At 37.1% G+C, this 27,857-nt stretch overlaps 1 protein-coding gene and 1 long non-coding RNA gene across 10 annotated transcripts in view; one reads left to right on the top strand and one right to left on the bottom strand.

The window, feature by feature from the left end:
* erc1a (ELKS/RAB6-interacting/CAST family member 1a) overlaps positions 1–27,857 on the bottom strand; it is an 80,040-nt gene that overhangs the window by 26,874 nt on the left and 25,309 nt on the right. For 5 of the 9 annotated variants that reach the window (XM_087310741.1, XM_087310737.1, XM_087310742.1 and 2 more), the window contains 9 exon segments: positions 24,207–24,374; positions 23,964–24,131; positions 21,797–21,934; positions 19,265–19,405; positions 17,287–17,427; positions 13,564–13,757; positions 8,621–8,705; positions 8,375–8,506; positions 791–951 (listed from right to left, as the gene is read on the bottom strand). In XM_087310741.1, the coding sequence (XP_087166867.1) occupies positions 791–951; positions 8,375–8,506; positions 8,621–8,705; positions 13,564–13,757; positions 17,287–17,427; positions 19,265–19,405; positions 21,797–21,934; positions 23,964–24,131; positions 24,207–24,374 (1,328 nt within the window). 9 annotated transcript variants of the gene reach the window in all.
* On the top strand, positions 802–16,690 carry LOC147830873 (uncharacterized). The gene is made up of 2 exons (XR_015526494.1): positions 802–972; positions 13,623–16,690. It is a non-coding gene; the product is annotated as an uncharacterized LOC147830873 (long non-coding RNA).

The raw sequence follows: 27,857 nt of genomic DNA, 5'->3' as shown, positions 1-27,857 counted from the left end.
CTTGTCGTGTTTTTGACCTGTGTTTTGTTTATCCTGCCTGTTTTTTTGTCACCTGCACCGATCATTTGTCTGCTTTTGACTAGTGTTGGGCAGTGCAAGGCTTCATAAAACACTGAAACAGTTGAAGCAATTGTGTTAAAGCTTTGAAACGTTTCAAAACCATGAATTGCTCTGAAGGCTGCAACAAAGAAACAGTTACACAAATTGAGGAATTTTACCCCACGTTGTAAAGCTTTGAATCGCTTTAGTCAAAGTTTAAACCTGGCTGTTTTGGATCATGCTTCGGATTTATTAATATTAATGATAAATCTTATTGCATTATATCTCTGCATTAAATTTAAGAACATATAATTTATCCCCAACGCAAAGCATGTAATATAATTAAATTCTTTTAAATTTACAACTAAACTGAAATACACTGATTAAATTTATGAAAACTTGATTTATTTCTAATTAAAAATATAAATAAACAATCACTATAAGATTTTCATGCTTATCAGCAAAATTCATTGCTCAAACTGTGTGAGAAATTTTGGGAGAAATGCTAAATAAATTTTACAAATGTTTTCTGAAACTAATATAACTTCATATTTTACAAAAAGCCATTTTCACTTAATAGTACTTTATAAATACTCAAAATAATAAAAAAATTAAATGTGCAAAAATATATATATTTAATGGCTTTCATTTCACAATACGTTCACAAACCCTACTCCTCCTCCCATTTTCAGATTTCAGACTCTTTTTAGGCACCGTTATGACAGGATGTAAAATGATTTTTGTAACCTACTTCATCTCCAGCACCTCCTCCAGGTGTCGTCTCCTCTCGGCCCTCAGTGTGGTCAGATGAGCTTCTTTCTCTGCCAGAGACTGTTGGGTGGACGACATCTTGGCCTTCATGGACTCAAGCTCCAGCTTTACCTTCTCCATCGCTCCGAGCAGCTCTTCCATCTTTTAGGACAAAAAGAGAAGGTATGTCTCTTTCACTTGTTCTGTACATCACAAACTTTACCACTTTTAGGGGTGATTTCACTTTGTGTTGAAGCTGGTAAAATGAAATTGACACATTGACCAATGGAAAACAATGTAAATTTGACTTTTGACAATAGACATTTTGCTCTCAAAATTGTGCATAGTTTACTTTTCTCAAACGTTTTTATGAAAAAAGATTTAACACTAATTCATGAATAAGTCCTAGATTAGGGAAGGGAAAGAGATTTCTTTTTTAGGTTGTATGTAGTGAGTGGAAGGCCAAGAGCCCTCAGAGTGGGTTATGGCTGGTTTATACTTGTGCGTCGAGTGATAGGTGTGACCCACTATGCCTGCCTTGTGCGTTGTTGTGCATTTATATTTCTGAGTACTGTTTATGCTGCACAGCAATAACACTTCTAAAACACTAGCTGGCAGTGAAGTTTTTGTGTTTCTCTGTGTTGAGTTTCTTCGCTGGTGTTTGTTTTTTTCTGAACGCTACGTGCTGTGCAAGTAGCTAAACCTTGCTCATTCTAAGGCAAGAACCTGCAGTCATGCAACAACTTTAATCATAAGGTAAACACAAAACAAGAGGGGTATGTGACCGTGCGAAGACTGCACCAGACCATATGCGTGCACTTGACACATAACTGTGCGTTCACACCGAAGGCGGTGAGAGCGTCTAAGGTCGGTTTGGCTGCCTTGGCGAAAACGCTGTCTGCCTTCAGCTCCGGCGGCGAGAGCATCAGAATTCGCTACATTGATCTCGTATTTAAAAGGGGTCGTTGCAGCATATCAGTTACATTCCTGCATAAAACATTTGCTTTCTAGCGTGAAAATGATGCGCACTTCTAATCAAATTAATTTGAGAATGGAAGATCAAGTTGCATGTGGTATGGCTTTGCTCCACTTAATTACCCAATATGTCCATATGTCTGAAATATCCTGAAGCAGCAATACTGCTTTGCACTGTCGCATGAGATTCCCGCTTTTTAGATAAGTATATATTACATTAAGGCTCATCAGTAACTCGCCAGTAACTTATTTAATGCATATTCCTGTAAGGAAACATTGTAAATAACTGAAAATCAGTCGACTGCAATCAAACCACAATCAAACCTTTGGGAACGTGTGGTCAGAACCAAAGTGCACAGGTTTGTGTTCTCTGAACTCCTTTCAAGCGGAGGACTTCTTCATTCTGATTGCTTGCCGCCGAACCACGTCATAGCTTATTATCATAAAGTTAACTTGATTTAAATTTTCCTTGACGCCCACACCGGCGAAGCCGCCGGCTGTCATTGAAAATGAATGACTTCCGACTACTTTGACGCTCTCGCTTCTTTTGGTGTAAACGTACGGTAAGAATAAATTAGCCTTTAGGGTTAATGAGTGTTATTACATGGCTGGCCAGAATACCTGATTCTGATTGGTCAGTTGCAACATTCCAAGGTATGCTATTCCCAGTTACGGGCTTCTCCGGGTCCTTTAAATCATCTTGACCGTCAGTGAGTATGTTTGACTGTCTCTGCCACAGTTTTTGACTGTTTGGCACCATCTTGTGACTGAACAATATATAGTTGATGCTGAGTTCAGACTGCATGATTTTAGCCCTGATTTCCCTGAATCACAGGCAAATTGGTGTTTGCTCACGTGAGCGACAATCACATAGTATAAACTATCAAGGACGAGATCTGAGAGAATCGCAAATGAGTCGCCGACACCTATGAGATATTCGGCATGCTAATTATCTGGACCTGTCAGCAATTCAAAATCATGCTGTGTGAAATGTGTTCTGATTGAAAATAATATCAGGAATTACCTACAGCCAATGAGAGAGCAGCATCCACAAGTATTGATACCTGCAGGCTAGCGGGAGGTTGGGGGAGAAGTCAAAAGCACTTATTTTCAGTTTATTTGGACCCAAGAAATGGAGGAAAAGGTTTGACATGTCATCTGAGCAATACCACAACCGGGTTAAAAAAAGAAAACAGTTGAGGAGAAATTGCTAATTCTTTTCAAAATCCAGGTGAGCAATATAAGTACATTTTCTACCCCAATAAAGGCTTCTTTCTCATTATGTAGTTAATAACGAAAGATATATTACATGATCTCGCATTGTTTCCATGTCACTTCTCGTGTGTGTTTGGTTGTGAGGACAAAGTTATAGGTGAATCTTCCTATTTTAAAGTCATGCAGTGTGAAACCCCCTGTCGCCGATCCATCTATGTAAACACAGCACAGACGGAACGCTACCCCAGATAGTTATGCAAAGTGAAAACATCCATGACAAGACTATTTTGAAAATCGTGCAGTCTGAGCTCAGCATTAGCGTATGCTTCATCAGCCATTTTCATTTCTTTCAACTTTGCCTTTAACTAAAGAGTTAATAAACTATTACATCTCAGAACAATGAGATGTCTAATTTTTTATTTTTTGGCAGGTTGCCATGTAAAAAAGCAGGATAAAGTGCATCCAGGTTGTTGTTTGCAGAATAAAACCCTTCAGTCTTAAGGGCGAGACACACCAAGCAGAAACCAAAGAATTAGCATAGCTAATAGCAAACAACAAAGCTAATAGCAAACAACAAACAGCATAGCTGAATAACTACTATATTGTTGGCTTTCGTTGGTTGCATCTAGACCAAAAAGCTGCACATGAACACACCAAACAGACGGCAGCAGGCTGAAACGAGAGCACATGTTTTGCACCTGTGTGAGAGAGTGTCTTTCAGCACTCACCGGGGACAGTAGTTTGTTTTCTCATTCCACAAAATGAAACCGACATACAAGCACACATAAAAAAGTTTTCATGAAGCAGGGTTTAGTACCATTACCACAGTACTTGTCACTCACCACAGAGGGGTTCACTTCTGAAAATAATCAAATAATTCATATCGTTTGCAAATATTTTTAAAAATGTAGTGATTTACAGCCGGCTTCTTTGGATCCCCTTTTGACTTTAATTGTGTACTTGGTTACGTCACTTCAATTTATGTTCTCGCGCTCTGATTTATTGCAGAATAACAATTCAGAGCGCTCTATTCAGCCTTAGGAGGGATAATAGTTAATGATCCCAGATGGATGGTGAAATTATGTTATATAGCTGAAGTTGCCAGGAAGACCAGAAGTTCTGTTGTTCATCTATGCTAAGATTTTCTCCAGGCAGATACACAGACATGAGAGCATTTGAATACTTAATCAGTGAATCCCTCATATGTTTATGTAACTTTGTAAGCCTTTACTAAATAGTGTTAAGAGATATTGTTGTGAATCAGTTATATCTGTTGAGCTTGTGAACACAATGACCAATCAGATGTGTTAGGGTGCTTTCACACCTAGACATTTGTTTTTGAACCTGGTCCATTTGCCCCTTAGCTTGGTTTGTTTCGGCTTATGTGAACACCACAATCCCGCTCGAATCTGCAGCAAAACAATTGGTCCGAGACAGCCTGAACGAGGTGGTCTCGGCTCCGTTGAAACAAACTCTGGAGTATTTCAGTTGTAGTGAGAAAGCAATATGATCCAACGAACCCGTCGGTATCACTGTATATTATGGTTATGGAATAGCAATATACAGTTAGGTCCATAAATATTTGGACATCGACACAATTCTAACATTTTTTACTCCATACACCAACACAACGAATCTGTAATTAAATGAACAAGACGTGCTTTAACCGCAGACTGTCAGCTTTAATTTGAGGGTATTTACATCCAAATCAGGTGAACGCTGTAGGAATTACAAAAGCTTGCATATGTGCCTCCTACTTGTTAAGGGTCCAAATCAATTGGACAATTGGCTTCTCAGCTGTTCCATGGCCAGGTGTATATTTTTTTCTCATTATCCCAATTACAATGAGCAGATCAAAGGCAGAGAGTTCATTTCAAGTTTGTTATTTGCATTTGGAATCTTTTACTGTTAACGCTCAAGATGAGATCCAAAGAGCTGTCACTTTCAGTCAAGCAAGCCCTCGTTAGGCTAACAAAACCATCAGAGAAAAAGCAAAAACATTAAGCGTGGCCTGATCAAGAACATACAAAGGTAGGTGTATGTTTGTTAAAGTCAACAATCAAGAGAAGACGACACCAGAGTGAATACAGAGGGTTTACCACAAAATCTAAACCATTGCTCAGCCTCAAAAACAGAAAGGTAAGGTTAGAGTTTTAAAAACCTGCCACGGTACTGTAACAACGTCATATGGACAGATTAGATCAAGATCAACTTGTACCAGAGTGATGGGAAGAGAAGAGTATGGAGAAGGAAGGGAACTACACTGATCCTAAGCAGTTAAGCATGGTGGTAGTGACATGGTGTGGGCATGTATGACTCAATGGAACTGGTTTTCTTGTATTTATTGATGATGTGACTGCTGACAAAAGAAGCAGGATGAGTTCTGAAGTGTTTCAGGCGACATTTTCTGCTCATATTAAGCCAAATACTTTAGAACTCATTGGACAACACTTCACAGTGCAGATGGACAATGACCCAAAGCATACTGCAAAAGCAACCAAAGAGTTTTTGAAGGGAAAGAAGTGCAATGTTATGCAATGGCCAAATTAATCGCCTGATCTGAATCCAACTGATCCAAATGCATTTCACTTGCTGAAGGCAAAATTGAAGGGAAAATGCCCCAAGAACAAGCAGGAACTGACAACAGTTGCTGTAGAGGCCTGGCAGAGCACCACCAGGTATGAAACCCAGCGTCTGGTGATGTCTATGCGTTCCAGACTTCAGGCTTTAATTGACTGCAAAGGATTTGCAACCAAGTCTTAAAGTAAAAGTTTCATTTATGATTATTATTCTGTCCTATTACTTTTGTAAATGTGAAATTTTCACTTTAACTCATGAACATTTAATTCATGCCGCCATGACAAACTGGGGTGTAAGACACAAATGAGTAAGAACTGGTGAGAGAGTTATGGAATTTAATAACGCACGCCAAATGGATAGGAAAAAAACTGCTTTTCGTGATGTGTGTATGTGTGTGTGTGCGTTCCTTTAATGTCAGCTGCGTGTGTGCATCTTGTCGGAAAATATAGTGAAAAGTCTTTCATGACGGTAATAGTTTGATTGTGGTGTTTACTTCAGTAATGACACTAATATATGCAAAATCCACATGTCCTAATTTAATTTTTGTTTAGTTTAGTTATGACTTTAGTCGGAATAAGGTCATCAAAAATCTGTTTCGAGCTTATGTATACCTACAGATCAACATTTATGTTTAACTGAATAAATAGTTAGTAAACACAACTACATCTTATTGAAAATCAAAATCTAAGCTTGTTTTTAATAAAGCAAATATAAATATGCATATAATAAATAATACTGCTACTAATAATAACATTATACAAAAGCAAATTGTTATGAATAAACTGAAAAAAAGCTCCCGAGATGAAGAAGGCATGGAGGCAGTGGTTTTTATATTTATGTAAAAAGTAATAATTTTTTAAATATTTTAACTCTTAAATTATTTTTCATTTGTAAAGATATTATATATATAAATATAATATTTTGTATTTCTGTACATGCTATGTGTATTAAGCAAAGTGTAAGCGAGGCGAACAATTAAAGCGCTCTGCGCTGGACTTTTGACCTGCTTTCACCTGGGGCCTCATGTACGAAGACTTGCGTGGAAATCATACTAAAACATTGCGTATGCACAAAGCTGTAAATGTGCGTACGCAGAAAAAAATTCAGATATATGAAACACTGCGTACGCCAAATCCCACACATATTCTTTGTACATCCGAATGAACGTGAAACTGAGCGCAACATGCACGAGCGCAAAACCCCTCCCTGCCTCCTCCCCCATATGAATATGCTAATGACTATACTTTGGCAAAACCCAACGAAAAAGCAATGGCAAAATCAAGCAAAAAGAGAAACTTTAAACAGAATGTGAATTGGAGGTACTCCGTTCGGAGGTAGACCGGAGAAAAACGATGTTATTTGCAAGTTTGTCCTCCGGAATTAATAACAAAAGAAAAAAATAGAGTGGGGAGAGTTTAGCTGATGCAGTTAACACAGTTAAATCTGAACATCACACTGAGATTAAAAAAAGAAATAGTGAGATGTATAGGTGCAAAATATTGTAGTACATCTAACAGTCTGGGTGGCGCAGCTCGTAAAACGCATGTTAACATGTTTTGACATGTTCGAGCATGAACTCCGTTCGAATCCAGCGTCTGATGAAGTCATTATTTTTCTTTTTCCCCCCGCTACATATCAGATTTTGCCAACTATTTATCACGAGGAAGACAAGTAGGAATCATTAATAAGTCTGTGCATCATATTTTATTTGCACATTTTTTGAATCGATATGTTTCTGATTCATGCATGCAAATTCATCTTCAGATAGTGTCTTTAGAGCAATGTGCGTGCAGGAGATTGCTCCGATTACATTGGGGAAACCGGCGATCGCTACAAATTGCACTTTAATGTTTGGCTGGTCAACTGTATGGTATGGAAATCTTATATACCTGCTCGATGAACCCGTCTCATACAGCTGCCATTGCACGGCTCAAAGACACTTTGTAGAGTGCAATTTAACACAACTGCCTCTAGGAGTCGCCAATGGAAATAAAACAGACACGCACAAAAAATGTGCGTACGCCAGCCATGAAGTTGGCGTGGAGCTGCGCACATTCCCACGTTCAGTTCATCGTTAGTAAATCCAAACGTGAGCGATTCTGAGCATGAAACCTGGCGTACGCAAAGTTTTTGTGCGTACGCAGCGTTGATACATGAGGCCCCAGGTCTATTGTGCAGTCCATTTCAGTTGCTAAAAATAGCAATGCGCCAACAATGCGCCTTAACACACCTCTTTTCTAGACCAAAATACCCGTGAGTCCACAAAGTGGCGCAAATATATTTGCTATTTAAACAGCGTGGTGAATAACTGGAAAATTTAGGTTGCGCTGCTCTGAAAATAGCAACACGTTGTAAAAACAAGTCTTGCGCCCTATTGTGCCAGGGTTATGATAGAGCCTTTTGTCTGCGGTTGTCACCATTCAAAATTAAAGTGCACCTTTTTGCTTATAATGTTATATTTCTCATTATCATAAATTAAAATAAAACATATATCTACTGAATGTAATCTCGAAAAATAAAGCAAATCTGACAAATTTTAGGAGACCTTACTAGCATGTGACTTTTTTTTAATCACTTTGGACCATTTAGAAACGTTGCCATGTGAAAACGAACCACAAAAAGGACAAAAAACAACATTGTTTCAATTTTAATTCCTGTTTCAGAACAAAACAATCGATCTTTAGGTGTGAAAAAACCTATAGAAATACCTAAAAAGCATTCAGAAAACGCTTGTATCATCACACTTGCAAAGTATCAACATCCAAGTTGGTACTTTTGACTATATTAATATTATATCAACCGTTTTAATATTTACCTGTTTCTCCTGGTGGTTGCGAGCGGCCTCCTCCTGTGCCAGTACCATCTCTCTTTCGGCAGTGATCTGAACACTTTCTCTGAGAGCCTCTTCCAGCTCCTCGATACGCTCTGCCTTCTGCCGCAGAGACTCCTGGGATAGACAAGCTCATCATCAGCACACAGTACAGTTTGACAGTGTTAGGAAAAATACAGAGAGCCGTCAAAAGAGACAGAACTGTCATAACCATCTCTCTGTTCACCTCACCTGCTGTGGGCCATCGTTGACATTTCTGCCCTTTCCCGGCGGCTCCTTGTGTTTGCCAGACTTCTTACTCTGCTCTTTCATTTGCCTGAAACATAAACATGATGCTTTTGTGAGAAGAACGCTCTGCATTTTAATGGTGAACTAAAGAGTTTTAGGCCCCATTTACACTAATGCATTTTTGTTTTAAAACACATAAGTTTTGCTACGGTTACGCCAATCGTCCACACTACGCCGGAGTTTTCGAGCGCCGAAAACGGAGCATTTTGGAAACTCTGAAGAGGCCGTTTCCATTCTAAAATGTTGCTGATCCTTCTCAGTGTGGATGAGGGAAAACGGAGACATCTGAAAACAAGGGCGGGGCTGCCGACATTCGCCTCTCTGATTGAGGTTTTCCTTTAATATTAAGAAGCCTACAAACAGTTCAGTCCTGCATCCTCTCCTTGTAAGTTCAGACTTTGCAAGTTTGATATGGAAAACAGACAACCGAGAACATGTCAGGTAAATCTTCAAAAGGAACAGTCTACTTTATAGCCTTATTCACATCATCCTGGCTACGTTGTTTCACTATATCTCAACAATAAAATAAAACCATGATATATGGACTGCTATTTTCATTTTGATATTAACAACTTAACAGACAGCAGAAATGTTGAGGCGTCGTGCTGCAAATATGACCGTCATCTTCACTGTATGCGTATACATAACAAGACAGAGCCTATAATATCACTGCCTCTTTTCATTTTCATTGAAAATACGAAACATACCCTCTTTTTTGCTGAATATCAATTTTAATAATCAATAATGGCCATTATAAAAGTATAACATACAATAAATTGATACATTATAGGAAATAAAGGCAAGCAATTACTCCATATACAGAATGTACATGGTTACATTAATTATTAATTTATCGTTGCACTCAGCCAAAACACGTTAACTGAGAACAAGTAATAGATTCAAAAGACTAAAGTCGGGGAATATGTTGTTAGATATTGACAACAAAATGAATTAAGTATCTCGTTTAACAAATACAGCGAGATTAGATCCAGCAGGAGATCCTTGATGAACACTCCGACCAGCACAGCTCTCATCTGTCCAGATAGGCTGCAGCACATGCCCGGAGTGTGTGTGTGGTCCTGTGATGTGCGTTTTCAGTGTTTTGGTGTAGACGGAGAGCTGTTCAGAAACACTGGGTGAAACGCTAGTGTGGACGCGGATCGTTTTCATTTTAAAACGCCATTGTAAAACTAAAACACACGAGTGTAAACAGGGCCTTAGTGTGGAGGAGAGTAAAGGGGTTCAAAATTTATTGTGGAAAAAAATTTATTTTATTATTAGTCTGTAAATATTGCAAAGGCTGATCGGATGAAAAATGCTTGTGCTATTTGAAACTCTTCAACAGTAATAATACTATTAAAGAGCAAATATTTAAGATCAAGTACATTACATTGCCTTTTCTTTCGTTGTTTCTGTCTTGCTTTTTTACTGAAAACCTCATGAATTTCAGGTTTTGACATAGCTATGATTTAATCATTTTTAATACAATTAGGTGATGTTATGGGGCAGTGCTCATTCTAGTGAGCCTCTGATTAAATAAAATTAGGGATGCATGATAAATCAATATTCTATAATGCTATACATGTTTAAATCTCAAATAAATTACTACTTCATTTCATACAGTGGATCTGGAAAGTATTCATAGCGCTTACTTTTTCCCTTTTTTTATGTTACAGCCTTGTTCAAAATGGATTAAATTAATTTATTTCAAAATTCTACAATTTTCCATAATGACAATGGGAAAAAAGATTTTTTGAAATTGTTGCAAATTTATTAAAAATAAAAAAAGCTGAAAAATCACATGTACATAAGTATTCACTGCCTTTGCTCAATACTTTGTTGATGCACCTTTGGCAGCAATTACAGCCTCAAGTCTTTTTGTATATGATGCCACGAGCTTGGCACACCTGTATTTGGGAATTTTTGCCCATTCCTCTTTGCAATACCTCTCAAGCTCTATCAGGTTGGATGGGAAGCGACGGTCTACAGCCATTTTCAGATCTCTCCAGAGATGTTCAATAAGATTTAGGTCTGGGCTGTGGCTGGGCCACTCAATGACATTCATGGAGCATTGATGTTGTGGCCATTCTAACATAAAGGCCTGATTGGTGGATTGCTGCACAGATGGTTTTCCTTCTATAAGGTTCGGGTTATTAATTTACGAGTTATAAATTTGCAGCAATTAAAAAAAAAAAACTTTTTCACAATGTCATTATGGAGTATTGTGTGTACAATTTTGAGGAAAAAGTGAAGCTATAAATACTTTCCGGATGCACTGTATATTTAGATTATGACTGCCATTATTGCGGACTCGTTTTAAGTTACGATTTTAATGGAAAACATCCTTCTAAATTAAAATAACTTATAATTTTATTACATTTAATCTTTAGTAAATCTCGAAATGAATATCAGTTTTCATACTGTCCATTATAATTACGTAATGCATAAATTGATTTGTACACAGAGACCCAAAAGGAACATGGTGATAGAAAACAACACGAGACGGGAGTTTAAAAAGTGTTATGTTCTTTCATAAAAGTATTGCATCCTCACAAAAAATAGTTTATCATATTCCTGAAAGGATGGCACGGTGGCTCAGTGGTTAGCACTGTCGCCTAACAGCAAGATGGTCGCTGGTTTGAATCCTGGCTGGACCAGTTGGCATTTCTATGTGGAGTTTGCATGCTCTCCCTGTGTTTGAGTGAGTTTCCTTCAGGTGCTCCGATTTCCCCCACAGTCCAAAGACATGCGCTATAAGTGAATTGAATAAACTAAATTGGCCATATGAATTTATGAATGCGTGTGTGATTGTGAGAGTGTATGGTTGTTTCCCAGTACTGGGTTGCGGCTGGAAGGGCATCCGCTGCATAAAACATATGCCAGAATAGTTGATGGTTCATGGGGGGTACGTACGGCCGCGTTTATTTTTTTCAAGCGAACGCTGCAGGGCGGTGTGACGCCGTTCCCTTTCGCGCTTGCCTTACCTCCTTGCGGAGGGCTTCCCCGCTGAAACCCGTTTGTCCACTCAGCTCAGCTATTTTTTTGGGCGGCTTTTGTAAACTGTCGCTCGGGTTTAGGGAAGCAAGCGGGCGGGCGAATCGATCGGTAAAATGGGTTGGGTTGGGGGAAGGAGGAGGGCGGGTCGGCCGATTGGCCGGTTGCGCAGTCAATCATCCGGTCGAACAGGGGCCTACGCGGGTTTACGCGAGAACAGCGTGGGCACGAACCGTGCTCGCAAGAGGCGTCTAAGGTGCGAAAAAGCCTGCAACAGCGGCCTCTCACGGATTCGCGAAAACAAAAACTGCAGCCGTACGTACCCGCCGGGACGTATTCCGCGATCTCCAGAAACGTCCGCGGGACTACGTTTCCACAATGAGCCCGGGTTGCCCATTACTATTTATGGTGAAACTATTCATTTTTGCAAAGGTATTGTGTACTCCTGAGAAAGTTATCATTTTATACATATCATAAATGTTTTGCACTCCCCAATCAATTCCAATTCTGTTGCAAATGTATTGTGTTTCCTAGTGAAAGGTTTGGAAACGCAAACATTTTGTGAATGAACATGAACTATTTCTCAGAATCACCACGTCCTTTTGGAAACTCCATAGTTTTTCAGTCATCGATTTCAGCATTTTTAGTGTTTTAGGATAAATAATATTAAATATATCTAAGCTTTTCAGTATTTTTCACCATTTATGGTTCACGTCAACAATAATAATATTGCTCACTCCTCGAAAATATAAGGGCAAGATGATTATAACGTGCAGATAATAAAGTTATACAAATTTGGATTTTCCTTTCACTTTACTTAACTTTAAGTCTGCTCATTTTAACCTTTTTTTCTGGCAAAGAAACATATATGTTAACTGACACTGATTATAATACTATACAATAATTTTTAAAAAGTTTAAACGTCTCACACTACAGGTATTTTACAATAAGTATTTTAAAGAATAACCTCTAAAGGGTTAAGGGTACACCATCATATATTAGACTAACTGCTACAAAACTGATCTCATGGGATCTTTAAAAGGGTATTAATCCTTTAAAGCAGGAGTCGGGAACCTTTTATTAAAAATAAATAACAAATAATACACTTTTAAACAAAAACTTCATTTATGTACTTGTACAACTCTATAAATCACAACTATAAGTCCATGAATGAAGGACAATCTCTAGAATTATTTTTTCGCCATCACCTCTAATGAATGTTGTCTGAATTTATGTGCATGAGTTTACCATAGAAACGTAAGTTGTTCGCCTATTTTTGTTGATTCAAGTTTATTCACAACAAAGCACACATACATTGATCAAAACGTCCTTTTATTGTAAACTGAGTACTTATTTATTTTGCTGTAAAAAATGACACTAAAAAGGAATTGTGATTGTATTTTCAATAGGAAACTTTTGGATTTTTAGTGACGATTATCATTTTTTTCAACCACAAAATGTTATTGAAGAGACAGCTGGAGATTCATATATTTTTGGTCAAAGAGTCACATGTGGCTTGCGAGCCATAGGTTCCCTACCACTGCTTTAAAGACTCTGTCCATTAATGTGTGTGGAAGTACACATGTATCTACTAACCTGGAAGCCACACTAGGTACACATTTCCATGTGAAAAAGTGAAAAAGAGGGAGACAAAAAGCAGAAGTTCAAAGGCCACTCAGCGTGAGAAAAACAGAGCTTCAATGCAAAAGTCAAGGGGAGGGAAAAGAAGTCCAGTCAAAACATCAGCCTCATCAAACTCAAACACTGAAAAAGTTTTGACGTTGACGCCCAAACATGGCAGCAAAAAAGCAAGAAACCATAACGCGTTTTGACTGCAACACCAACGTGAAAAATAATCACATTTGCAAAGGAGATGAGGGAGAAAGACTGACCTCTCCAGCTCACTGATTTTTCTGTCCTTGTCATTCTTCTCATTCTCCATCTGACGCAGGATGTCCAGTAGACGATCGACTTCAGCCTGGGCTTTGGCCGAGTCCTCTCTGTGTCTGGACACATCAGCTTCAAGCGAAGAAATGCGCTCAGAAATCTCGGCATTGGCCTGGGCGTTCACTGCAGCACTGTGGGCCTAAGATAGAAACACAAGCACAACTTACACAAACTCAAATAGATCTCACACACATATAAAAATGTTTCATGTATATCTCATTAGTTTTTGCATCTGTTATTTATAATGGCTACATCCCAATTTGGATACTTATAATATGCACTAGGTGTGCGATTTTTAGCATTTACAGTAATATCGTAATTATTGTTTTAATACTTTACAATAAGGTTTTATTTAATGTTCATGTAAAAGTTATGTATTTGCTAACATGAACAAACAATGAAAAATACATTTATTACAGTATTTATCAATGTCAATTAATAAAAAGTTATTGATTGTTAGTTCATGTTCACTTACAGTGCATTTACTAATGTTGAAATCGGATTTGAACTCCTTCCTGAATAACTTAAATTATGTTCCAACTTTCAGGAAAAATGTAAAAGAATTTATTAATTTACCGAAATTCTCAAAAGAAAAATCAATTTCAAAAGAAAATCAAATAATTGATTTAAGTTATTTTTTTGTTTTGTTTTTCCATTTCAATAGACATCAGGTCAAAACAACTGTACTTTAAAAACATATTTCCAATATTAAATTAAAAATAAAATAATACAAATTGTTGATCTTTACTTGAAGGTTCGTTACAAACTTGAATAATGTAACATTTACACTGCTTTAAAATCATAGAACACGAAGAGTTAGTAAAAATTATAAATAGCTCTAAACCAGCTACGTGTATGCTGGACTCAATTCCAACAAAATTACTGAAAGAGCTGTTACCTGCTATAGGAGAACCTCTTCTTAACATTATCAACTCTTCTTTATCTATAGGCCATGTTCCAAACTCTTACAAGCTAGCTGTTATTAAGCCTATTATTAAGAAACCGCAACTAGACACCAACAACTTAGCTAACTATAGGCCTATTTCAAATCTTCCATTTATGTCTAAAATACTAGAAAAAGTTGTTTCCACTCAATTATGCTCTTTTCTGCAGAAGAACAATATTTTTGAAGTGTTTCAGTCAGGTTTCAGGGCTCACCACAGTACAGAAACCGCCTTAGTGAAAATAACCAATGATTTACTCTTAGCTGCTGACCGAGGGTGCGTCTCGCTATTAGTTTTACTCGATCTTAGTGCGGCATTTGATACCATTGACCACAATATCCTCATAAATCGCTTAAAGTCTACAGGTGTCCAGGGACAGGCTCTACAATGGTTTAAGTCATACTTAACTGACCGCTACCAGTTTGTGAATCTTAATGGACAGCCTGCACAAATCTGCCCAGTAAAGTATGGGGTGCCTCAAGGATCAGTTTTAGGCCCTTTACTGTTTACAATTTACATGCTACCTCTGGGAGACATTATTAGAAGACATGGGATCAGCTTTCACTGCTATGCAGATGATACTCAATTATATATTTCAACTAAACCTGACGAGACGTCTGAACTTTCTAAACTAACTGAGTGTATCAAAGACATCAAAGACTGGATGACCAACAATTTTCTTCTCTTAAACTCCGACAAGACAGAATTATTACTTATTGGGCCTAAATCTTGCACACAGCAGATCTCGCAACTCAATTTACAATTAGAGGGATACAAAGTTAGCTTTAGCTCTACTATAAAAGATTTGGGTGTCATATTAGACAGCAATCTAACTTTTAAAAACCATATATCCCATGTCACAAAAACTGCCTTCTTTCATCTGAGAAATATCGCTAAATTACGAAATATGCTATCCATCTCAGATGCAGAAAAGCTAGTCCATGCTTTTATGACTTTGAGACTGGATTACTGTAATGCTCTATTTGCTGGCTGCCCAGCATCCTCTATTAACAAACTTCAATTAGTACAAAATGCAGCAGCCAGAGTTCTGACCAGGTCTAGAAAATATGATCATATAACCCCAATTTTATCCTCCTTACACTGGCTGCCTGTTAAGTTTCGTATTGAATTTAAAATATTACTTCTCACCTATAAAGCTCTAAATAATCTAGCTCCTGTTTATCTAACCAACCTTCTGTCTCGCTACGAACCAACTCGCTCTTTAAGATCTCAAAATTCAGGGCTTCTGGTAGTACCTAGAATAGCAAAATCAAGTAAAGGAGGTCGAGCCTTCTCTTTCATGGCTCCTACACTCTGGAATAGCCTTCCTGATAACGTCCGAGGCTCAGACACACTCTCCCAGTTCAAAACTAGATTAAAGACCTATCTGTTTAGTAAAGCATACACTCAATGCATCACCTAGCGGGTTCCACACTGGCTTCTGCATCTTGCTTATATACACTATGAACAGCAGCTATGCTAATTATTCTCTTTATTCTCTATTTTCACCTGGGGATACTCATCCCGAGGTCCTCAGATTAGGCGGAGTCACTGATTGGATCTAAGACCAGCGACGTGATGATCCCAAGGATTCCATATCTGGGACCAGGCCATATCCTGAGCTGCTGCTGCGCTGATGGTCGTGGGGAGTGGAGAACATGTGTCTGATTCCAGCGACGCTCCAGGGACAGACGAGTCTTCATTGAGGCCATCTTCTAGCATAAACCACGGCGAATGAAGTTCTGCACAAGACTTTTGGCCAGCGGAGAAATTAAAATGGTCGTGCCCAACTGAGTCTGGTTCTCTCAAGGTTTTTTTTTCTTCACTCCCATCAGGTGAAGTTTTTTTCCCTCTCCGCTGTCGCCACTGCCTCGCATGGTTCAGGATTGGTAGAGCTACACATCGATGAATTTGCTCTTCAGTGTTTGAACTCTCAGTAATGATTAAATCACACTGAACTGAGCTAAACTGAACTGAACTGAACTGAACTTAAACACTAAAACCTGAACCACACTGTTCCAGTTACTGAACCACACTGTTCCAGTTACTATGACCATTTATGTGAAGCTGCTTTGACACAATCTACATTTTAAAAGCGCTATACAAATAAAGCTGAATTGAAATTGAATTGAATTTGAACTTTCATTTTTAGGTTTTAGTTTTATGGACTGCACATTATTAGAACTCACAGTACGTTATAATGGATGGACATTCAAACCAAATACAGTATTTCACCCAAAAATACAAATTCTGTCATTATTTACTCATTCTTTAATTGTTTCAAACATTTATGCGTTTCTTTTTTCTGTTGAACACAAACGAATATATTTTGAAAACAGCTGGAAACCTATAACCATTGACTTTTTTTATGGAAGTCAATGATTACAGCTCTTTTTTTTGTGTTCTCGAACAGATTTGGAACAAGTGAGAAAATGATGACAGTATTTCCAGTTCTGGGCGAACTATCCCTTTAAAAGCATATTTGTGTGTGTTTTGTAAAGAGGAAAGAGTTATTGGCATGAAGAGGTTCGAACCAGAGTGAGAAATCCATAAATGATTATAGCTCTTTTGATGGAACAATGGCTACAATAATGTTTCAATAATGTATTCTGCGGTTTTTTTCCTTGTCCATACACACTTAACAAAAAAAACTACATCTAGCCAATTAAATATTTTAAAGCGTAGCAAAACTGGTAATAATTTTATTTCTATGCTGTGGCTCACCTTCTTGAGTTGGTTCTCCAGTTTACTGCACTCCTCTCTCCTCTGCTCAAGGGCGATCTCTAGACTCTTCAGTTTGGAGTCTTTCTTCAGGCCAGACGAGGCCAGGGACGACGCATGCTCTTTCAGGTCCAGCAGAGAAGTCTGGAAACAAACAGCATTGAGGTCGCAGGTATATAACTAACAAACACTTTTAGTAAATATGTACCTTTATAAGGTCGAGGCTTGGTGGTTTATCTGTTCTGACAGACACTCTTATGTCATGTAGGATATGTGCTTGTTTTAAGGTTGATTACATCACGTAATGAGCAGATTTCTTTTTCAATTAAATTAAATATTGTGGAAGACATTCTGAAAATGCAATTAAAACCCCTTGTGGTCTCCCGGCCAGTACCTGGATGGGAGACCACAATGGGAAAGCTAGGTTGCTGCCGGAAGTGGTGTTAATGAGGCCAGCAGGGGCGCCCAACTTGCGGTCTGTGTGGGTCCTAATGCCCCAGTATAGTGACGGGGACTCTTTACTGCTCAGTAAGTGCTGTCTTTCGGATGAGACGTTAAACCGAGGTCCTGACTCTATCGTCATTAAAAATGAAAAAAAAATATTGTAATGTTTTTTGCACAAATTTAATAAGTTCTGCAGCAAAAATATTATTATTTGTTTTAAATTCTTTTGCAAATTTGCAAAAATTTGAAGTAAATCTATTTGAAAACAATTAAAAATAATAATTATTTACCTTAAAATGTTTGTGTTTGTTTCAAGGTTAACCACTTTACACCCTCTAATCAACAGATTTTTTTTTCAATTTGTCATTTAGTAATTTTTTTACTCACATTAAATAAATCCATATTTGGAATAAATGTCATATTGTGGAAGATATTCTGAAAATTAAGTTCAATTAACTTCAATTAAGTTAAAAAAATTGTATTCTTACTTTAAATATTTTATACTTTTTAAATATGAACATCACTATATTTTGCTAGATTAATATTAAAATATATTTGCCAGTTTTACCATTTTTAAATAGATTCAGATGATCTCTGGATCTGACATTAGCACTTTTAGCTTAGCATAGATCTTTGAATTAAATCAGATGATTAGCATCCCACTCAAAAATTAGATAAATGTGTTTGAAAATAATAAAAAATCTTTTATTTTGGGAAAAAAAAATTTGTAAAGTTTTTTGCAAAATTTTTTTAAGTGCTGCAGCCAAAATACTATTAACGAATGACCTGCCCTCTTTCCTCCCTAAACCCAACCAATAGTGTTTTTAAAAAGCACCTATTGACCCACCCACCCACTTCCCTAAACCCAACCGACAGTTTAAAAAAGTATTCGAGAAAAGCCCTTGCCTGATTTTTACAGCGGGAAAGCTGTCCATACAAAAGTAAGCGGTGAGCCGTTAAAGCCTTTAAACGGTGAGCCGTTAAAGAAACGGCGTCATACTGCCCCGTAGCTTTCCTTTTAAAGATGAAATGCAGCCATACGTTCCTCTGGCTACATAATTTGCAACCTCCAGAAATGTATATAGGGCTTTGTTCTCAGAATAAACCTATGCTAACATTTTGTGTGGCAAAAATATTTTAAATATGCCATGTAAAATATGGCATGTTTCAAGGTTGACCACCTTACATCCCCTTATGAGCAGATTTATTTATCAATTTGTCAAAGTAATTAATTAGTAATTAAGTAAAATGAATCTTGTATCTTCAATTAAGTAACCTTTTTTTTCAATCTTACTATTTAATATTTTTTAAATATAAACCTCACTAGACGTTGTTAGATTAATACGAAAATCCATTTGCTAGTTGGGTGATCTGATTTCTTATGCAATTTGATCTGACAAATATTAAAATAATAGTTTGCCTGAATTCTTTTGTATTGTGTTTTTTTTTTTTTTTTTGCACACATTTCATAAGTACTGCATCAATAATGATTAGAAAAATTTAAATTGAATGGTGTTTTCCTGTGATTTTTCAGTACCTCACGGTCTGACAGGTCTCCCTGCAGCAGACTGACTTTCTCCTTTAACTCCTTCAGCTCTTTTTTACTGGTGTCCAGCTCTTCGGCTTTCTCTCGCTCCTCACGGTCACGTTGCTCCTTCAGACGCTCAATAATACGTTCCTGTTGAGAAGTGCTCACATTAACACGGTGCCAAAAAGACAGCATATACAAGGAGCATCAAGTGTTTATAACCAAGCACAGATGTTTCAACTCCAGACAGTTACCATTTGGAGGAGCACCAGTGTTTTGTTCTAAAGTCTGGTCATCTAGAGCAGTGTTTCCCAACCTTTTTTTCAGGAGACCTCCATTTTAATTATGCCCCTTTTCAAAAGATGCAAAATACATCTCTGGTGTTCCTAGAAAACACACTAGCTGCGTCCCAAATGCCACACTATACACTATGCACTTATGCACTTACACACTCAACAGGATAGTATATGTATGTAGTGTCGTCCCAAATGGAACACTAATGTCTTTTTACTAATCAGAAATAAACGAAATAAACGAATAAACGTGAAATAAACGACCGAATTATCAAATAATACCTGCCATGAGTATAACCGCATTAACCCTCAGGAGGCGCTATAATCACTCTCGTTGGAGAATTTTGCTTTCACCATCCAAAATAAATAAAGTTATCCAACATGTGCGCCCGATAGCTCCGCCCCTTCCACTACGTGAGCAAACCTGTGGTTGTTGAGTGTATGAAGTGTCCATCATTACACACTTTATTTTACCAGCTGAATGAGTGCATTATCCGGGTAATAAAAGTCTACTTATTATTTTTTGAGTTTTCATTGTGACACTACTTACACTATTTATACTATAAAATGGCGTAGAATAGTGCATAAGTATGCGATTTGGGACCCAGCTACTGTCTTTATGCACGTCTCTTTAAATGCAAATGAGCTGCTGCTTCCAAGAAGAGGGCGCAGCCTGTACATGCTATTCTAATAGAAACAACAAAACAAGTGAATCTTGCACAGCCAAAAAGTCCAATAGTGATTTTTTAATGAGTTACAACATTTTTTTTTATCTATTCAGCCTATATTCCTGTATGGTGGGACCACTTTTAGCTTAGTTTAGCATAAAATATTGAATCAGATTACATTAGTTAAAAGCTGCCACTTTCGGGAAAAGTGCTTTTTTGTAAAGATTTGTACATTTAGTTCTAAAACAATCAAACACTTTTTAAAAATTTTATGCATTGCGATTTATTTATTTTATTTATGATGAGTTTATAATTCCCAATACAGAATTTACGCTTTTTAAATTTTTGTTTTATTTATTATATGATTTATGAATACAATTATAATGCAAAAGATCCTGAATTTATCACGTGAAAAAAATTCATGACCATGTTTTGTAGGTTGTAGTCACCGCTGTGAATGTTGCTTTTAGCATAAAATAAATGTATTAATAGGGTAACACTTTACAATAAGGTTCATTAGTTAATGCATTTACTAACATGAACTAATCATGAACAACGCATGTATAGCATTTATTAACCATAATTGAACATTTACTTATGCATTATTAACATCCTAGTCCATGCTTTTTAACATTAGTTAATGCACCATGAGTTAACATGAACTAACAATGAACAACTGTATTTTCATTAACTAATATTAACTAACATGAACAAATAAAGTAGTAGATTTATTGTTCATTGTTTGTTCATGTTAGTAAATGCATTAGTTAACATTAACTAATAAATCTTATTGTAAAGTGTGACCACTAATAGAATTACACACACAACAGCCCATTTTGTTTACCTAATCACCCATACTGCTTGTATTTGGACTGTGGGGGAAACCGGATATTTACCTACCTAGTACCCCTTAAACATGTAGTAGTAATGGGTACTTTTTATTAAATACATTTTTGAGGTTGTACTTCTTTACTTTTACACAAGTACAAAATTGTTATTAGTACTTCAACTTTTACCAGAGTCGTGAGTATCTGTACTTTTATTTGAGTAAAGAATGTGTGTACTTTTGCCATCTCTGGATGGAGGTTAGCTGATTAGCCGCTCTGTAAAATCATTGCAACTACACCTGAACTACAGTGACATGACCAACGACAGTTCAAACATACTTCAAACTACGCATATGTGACAGTTTTGAAAACAGTCATAACCGAATAATTTCCCCCAAAAAACATTATTATTTTGGAAACACATAACAATAAACAGAAAAACATTCACAATATTTACAACCCATTTTATAAATATCTTTGTACTGACTTTTTAAAAAAAAAAAGTTTTATATTTTCATGTGTTTAGAGCACACATTATTGTTATTTTGGTTTAATATTTAGTCAAACTATGCATTGATATGAACAAGTCTATGGTCTGAATTCATTCATATCATTTCCCTCAGAACTTAGTTTACACTTCTTTACTTTTAACCCACAAACTACAGTGAATTTAGTGACCCCCTGTCATAAATCATTGGTGAGCCCCAGGTTGGGAAGCACTGTGTTAGAGCGTCCTCTAGAGGAGCTCCTCACCTTCTCAGCCAGTGAGTCCTCCAGTGTGGTCAGGGCAGTGTCTGTATTAGAGGTGTCCGTCTGTAAGGATTTAACCCTCTCTCTCAGACTGCTCATCTGTTTCTCTTTATCCCTCAGCTGCTCCTGCAAGTTTTCAATCTGAAACACATCGGTTAAAATGAGATTGGTAACATTAAAGTGACGTTTTAATTGTCTAAAAGTATTTTGAATTTACTCTTACTCAAAAAAAGCTATAATGTCACAGCTTATCTCAAAGCATCTGACCCTATTTTGCCCCACTGATGCCTCAATATTTAACCCACACTTGAATGTTACATGTTTAAACATTACAAATTTTCAATCACAACAATTAAAAAACATTTATATTAAACAATTGTAATTTCCAAGAAAACAATTATCTAGATTTCTGTATTTTTTTTAATTTGTAATAGTTGTTGTTAGTCCTTTTCAGAATTTTTGTTTTCATTTCATTCATTCATTCATTCATTTTCTTGTCGGCTTAGTCCCTTTATTAATCCGGGGTCGTCACAGCGAAATGAACCGGCAACTTATCCAGCAAGTTTTTACGCAGTGGATGCCCTTCCGGCGGCAACCTATCTCTGGGAAACATCCATACACACATTCACACACACACACACTCATACACTACGGACAATTTAGTCTACCCAATTCACCTGTACCACATGTCTTTGGACTGTGGGGGAAACCGGAGCACCCGGAGGAAACCCACACGAAGGCAGGGAGAACATGCAAACTCCGTTTCCATTTCACTCAATCCGTATACCAAAAGTATTGCAAATTCATAGGAACTGAATTTACAATACAGTCGTCTCTTAATTTTTTTCCATAGCTGTATGTATATATACAGACACACAGTTTTGTCAAAATTCTTTTAAAAAGAATTTCTCAATTTTCTTCCTTTTTTCCAAGGCGAAAATGTTCTAGGTGAAAGGTCAGACTAAGTGTGGTTGATTTATGAGTCAAATGAAATCAAGGACCATGACGTCGCCTGGTATGGCACAGCCGGGGCCCTACCCTGGAGCCAGGCCTGAAGTTGAGGCTCATATGCAAGCATTTGTGGTGGCTGTTTTTTTCCCAAAGAACCTGGCTTGGCTCAGCCCGAAGAACCGACATGGGGCCATCCTCCTGAAAGCCCACCTCCTGAAAGCACATCCTCCAGGAGGAGCCAAAAGGGGCTGGGGCATTTTGGCACAGTTGGTGGTTAAAGTTCTGGACGCGATAACACAGAAGTTGGCTTTTGGGACATGGAATGTCACCTTAATGTGAGTGAAGGACCCAGAGCTTGTGCAGAATGTTGAACAGTACTGAGTAGAGATAGTATCACCTCTGATCTGTTGTGGTAAAGAAAGAGCTGAGTCAAAAGGCAAAGCTTTCAATATACTGGTCAATCTAAGTTTCCACTCTCACCGATGGTCGTGATTTAAAGGACAAGATCTCGGATACAAGTGGCCGAAATGACTTTTCTTTGCAGGGTGGCAGGGTGTACCCTTAAAGATTGAGATAGATTAGAGTAAGCTCCTGAGGAGCTCTGTCACCCGTAAGGATCACAGAGTAGAACCACTGCTCCTCCATATCGAGAGAAGCTAGTTGAGGTTCCTCTGGCATCTATTTCAGATGCTTCATGGATGCCTACCTAGGGAGGTGTTCTGGACACGTCCCACCAAGAGGAAGCCCCGAGGAAGACACATGACGCCTTAGATTCACCCCAGAGGAACTGGAGGATGTGTCTGGGGTTCTCTCCTGAGACTTTTGCCCCTGTGACCCACCTCCGGATAAGCAGCAAATAATAGATAGATGGATGAATGATTGATGAAATCAAAATTAACAATGTTTTTTTTGCTAGCACAAAATGTTAATCTGTCATAGCTAATGAATCAAAGTCTGACTATTTGCTCCTGCATTTGGAGTGGAGGTCCTTCTCTGTTGACGTCAGTTTGACAGCTTCATTCATAATATTCTTAACCACGCCCGTTACCGTTAGTTTGCTATGACAAAATTATAAGCACAAGAAAGCCCCATCTCTACTCAATATTCAGTTTTTTGTACATCAACAAACTGATGTCTCAACAACTTCTGGATCAAGCTGACTTTATCACAAGGTGATGAAAAACTTTTTAAACAGACTTTTAAAAAAAGCAGTCCTCACTTTTTTCTGGAGCACGTTGACTTTACGCTCCTTGACATCCAGCATGTCCTTCAGATCATGTATTTCCCCATTGAGTGTGCTTTTTTCTTCAGACATTTCTTGAATCTGCTTACTCTTTTTGTTTAACGTGGTCTCCTTCTCCTCCAGACGCAACCTCAGAGCATCCACCTGCAAAACAATGTCAGAGATCAGGGAATCTGATGGTCCGATGGGCGAAGACTAACCACCGGTGAGATCTATTACCTCTGTCTGCAGAATAGCAGCCCGTTGCTCTTTGGCAGTTAGAGACTCTTTGAGCACTTCAATATGCTGTTTGCTGTCAGAAAACTGGTTAGTCAGGGTTTCCAACTTGGTCTGCAAGCCAAGAAGCTGGGTGTCTTTTCTGGAAAGGTCTTGCTTAACTTGGTCCATCTACAAAACAGAAGAAGTTCGTTGTTATACTGTAGTGGTTCTCAACTGGTTTGGCCATGGGACCCACATTTTTACATGGTCTTTAGTCCGCGACCTAAATTTTTAGGAACTATAATACAATTTTAGCAATTATACTTAATTTGTATTTATTTGTTAACATACACAAGTAGTGACAGATAAATCATAAGAAAATCACCAAGACTTACAAATAAACAATATTTTATTGCTGTCATTTAACAAAATGTATCAAATTATAGAAATATTACAAAGTAAAAATAACAAATACTTTTAGACTTCAGTCAATTATGCACAATGTAGATCATCCTCTTCATAATGTGGTTGACGAGCTGAGAAGTACCTTTAGTCACAGACTTACCAGCTTAAAGTGTTCCACTGAACGCCACAGAAAATCCTTCCTTCCCACTGGTATCAGACTTCATAACGTCTCCCTCAGTCACTTACCCTTACAGTAATCTATGCTATACCTTGCTGCTCGTGCCATATATTACTTATTACGGGTTTTAGTGTGTGGAAGTCTGTGCATTATGTTTTATGATGTGCAATGATCTACTAGGTGCAATATTTGTAAATTTTTTTACTGGGTCTTAAATATTTTTAGTGCAATATCATTGTTTTTTAAATGAGTGCTGAATCACTTTACTACTTGAAATATTTTATGTGTAATTGTTTTATGTGTAATATTATTGGTTTTGGTTAATATTATCTTCATTACTTGATATATGACTTAATAGTATTAGTTACCACTGATTCTTTTAAGTGTGATATCTTATATAATAGTTTGTATACTTATGTATTGTGGCTGTTTCCTTTTATAGATTGGTTGGATTTATGTGACTTATTTCACTTATTTAATTTATTTATTTTGTCTTGTGGTTTTGTGTTTCTGTGTTTTGTGTGTTATGGCAGTCATTACATAAGCAATTTCCTGCGGGATCAATAAAGTTTTCTAAGTCTAAGTCTAAGTCTAAGTCTAAACAGTGGTTAGGGTAAGGATAGGTTCAGTTGCCATTAAACTGGTAATAAAACACTCTGTTTGATAAAAGTCGTTTTAATTTAGACGGTTTCATGCTCTCTTGTGAGAGCACCTCGCTACTTAAGACACACTGAGGCTTTAAGTCTTTTTTGCTGTCAATATATGTAAATCCATACTTTACATATTCAGGGTCATATTTGCGCTTTGACATATCTTTTGCTATAATTAAATGAAATTTCACATGTCAAAAGGTAGGGTTTTCGTGCACGCATTTTTTGTTGTTGTTCTGACCACACACTCTTGGGAGTGTCGCAACCCACTGAAAATGTTCCAGTGACCCACTTTTGGATCGCGACCCACCAGTTGAGAAACACTGTTATACTGTATTTACAGTATGTGAAACAATTGCACCTGATATTAAGATGCATTTAAGTCAATCTGATCGAAATGGGTGACGTTAAATTGTAAATGTGAATGACTGTCAAATGTCACGAGCTTGTCTACTTTCAGTCACTTCCTAAGGTTGTCAAAGGGCATTAGTGTGGGCTGCTTTCATAGTTTAAACTCTTATGAGGTATTGGGGACAGGATTTTTACTTCACTACTGGTACTTAAGAACATTTATACTGTGGGTATTCAATGGTTGTTTTTTGGTCGGCTGAAAAACATTCTAAGGTATCCGATTGTTTTAAGGAACCACAGGGCTAAAGTACCAGGTAGGTTTTGACCACATTACAAGTAGATAATACATTTACTTCACTTCTGCTTTAATAAGTTAAATAATCATATGTAAAATAGCCCTGTATAGTCTTCATTGTATAAATAATTAAATACAATTAATCCTTGTTAAAGCTTAAATTTAAAGTTAAAGCTATAACTATTTGCTTTAAATTCGCTTGAAATCTTACATAGTCGCAGACCTTAAAATCACATCCAAATGAAAATCTTTAACTCTGTTAGGGTTCAGATTTTGCTGTTACCCCACAAATCACATGTTCTGAACTATAGTGGCTGGTTATTATAATCCCACCTCAACATTGCAGATCATGCGATGTGACTATGGACCCTTTTCATATTTCTGGGTTTCTCAGTAGCAGGAGAAATGTGTGGGAGAATAAAAAGTACAACTGCTCTCTTGGTTTCCCATTCAAACCAAGAGAGCAGTGAATGGGAAAGTACAACAAATATTTTTGACAATTATTTGCAGAAATAATAAAAGAAAAACTCGACGATGGTGTCATCAAGACTTTTAGAAAAAAAGAAAATAATTGTGTGAGACTGATAACAGCACCTAGAAGAGAGAACAACGTCAAATTTACTGTCCTGCCCATACACTCTGCATCGTCTCACATAAGCAGTAATTAGTTTTTTGTAATTTGATTCAAAGATTATGTAATACATATACATATAAATGTTCATACTTTTTAAAAAAAAAAATCTAAATATTAAAAACCTCTAAGGATTTAAGATTATGATGACCATTAAACATGTCATAATAGTCTCATGAAAACTCGTGGCCTACAACTGTCAAAAATCAAAACAAAACAAAAAAGAAGGCTTTGGATGAGATGTTTAAGAACATAGTACAATGCACAGGAGCAGGTAAAGGATAAAAAATTGACAAATATCTTGAATTATTAGAACTTAATACACACTGGCTTGACTTTGCTCCATCGCTGCGTCAACACCTTTACTAATAATCAAACAATGGCTCAAAGTCAATTATTCCTCACATTATAATCTGTCCTCATCAGAGTATTTTTATTTTAGGAAACTTTTACCTAATAACGTTCCAAAACAAAATATTGTACTTTTTATTCTCCCACACATCACAAATATATTTTGAAGTGAAGAAAATGTTAATTGAGATGTGATAACGGTGTCCAGGCTGAATCTTGTCAGTTAACCTGTTAAATTGGTGAATTAATTTGTGAAATCTACAGATCCAGTTGCATCTTTCTCCAATAAACAACTTGATTTAATTATATAATCATTTTTCTATACACTAAACCATTGTTTCCAAACCCTGTTCCTGGAGGCACACCAACAGTACATATTTTGGGTGACTCCCTTTCCTGCCTATTAATTTCAGGTTTTGGAGTCTCTTCTATTGTTCTGATGAGTTGATTCAGGTGTGTTTGATTAGGAGGTGGTTGAAAATGGGTACTGTTGGTGTGCCTTCAGGAACAGGGTTGAGAAACACTGCACTAGACAATATGATATGTTTCATTTGTCAAAAAAAGACTGTTAAAGGCCAAAACCAAACTTGTCCAAACTACCATAAAGGTTTGGTCTTCGCACCAAGATGTTTAATCCAGAAAAAAGAATTGTCTACCAACTCCTAAGCTGAAATTATTTTACAAAATATAAACAAAAGATTATAAAGTAAAGAGGCAGGACAGGGAGAGTACACAAACTCCTGACTACATCCATTTTTTTTTAGTTATGAGGATCATTGTTTCCCTTGCTGAACTTTTTAAATTAGATAAA

The sequence above is a fragment of the Danio rerio genome, chromosome 25 (genome assembly GCF_052040795.2).
Source record: "Danio rerio strain M-AB ecotype USA chromosome 25, GRCz13ab, whole genome shotgun sequence".
In the NCBI taxonomy this organism is placed as follows: Eukaryota; Metazoa; Chordata; class Actinopteri; order Cypriniformes; family Danionidae; genus Danio; species Danio rerio.
Note: the sequence above shows the minus strand (reverse complement) of the source record. Positions and strands in the feature narration are given on the sequence as shown.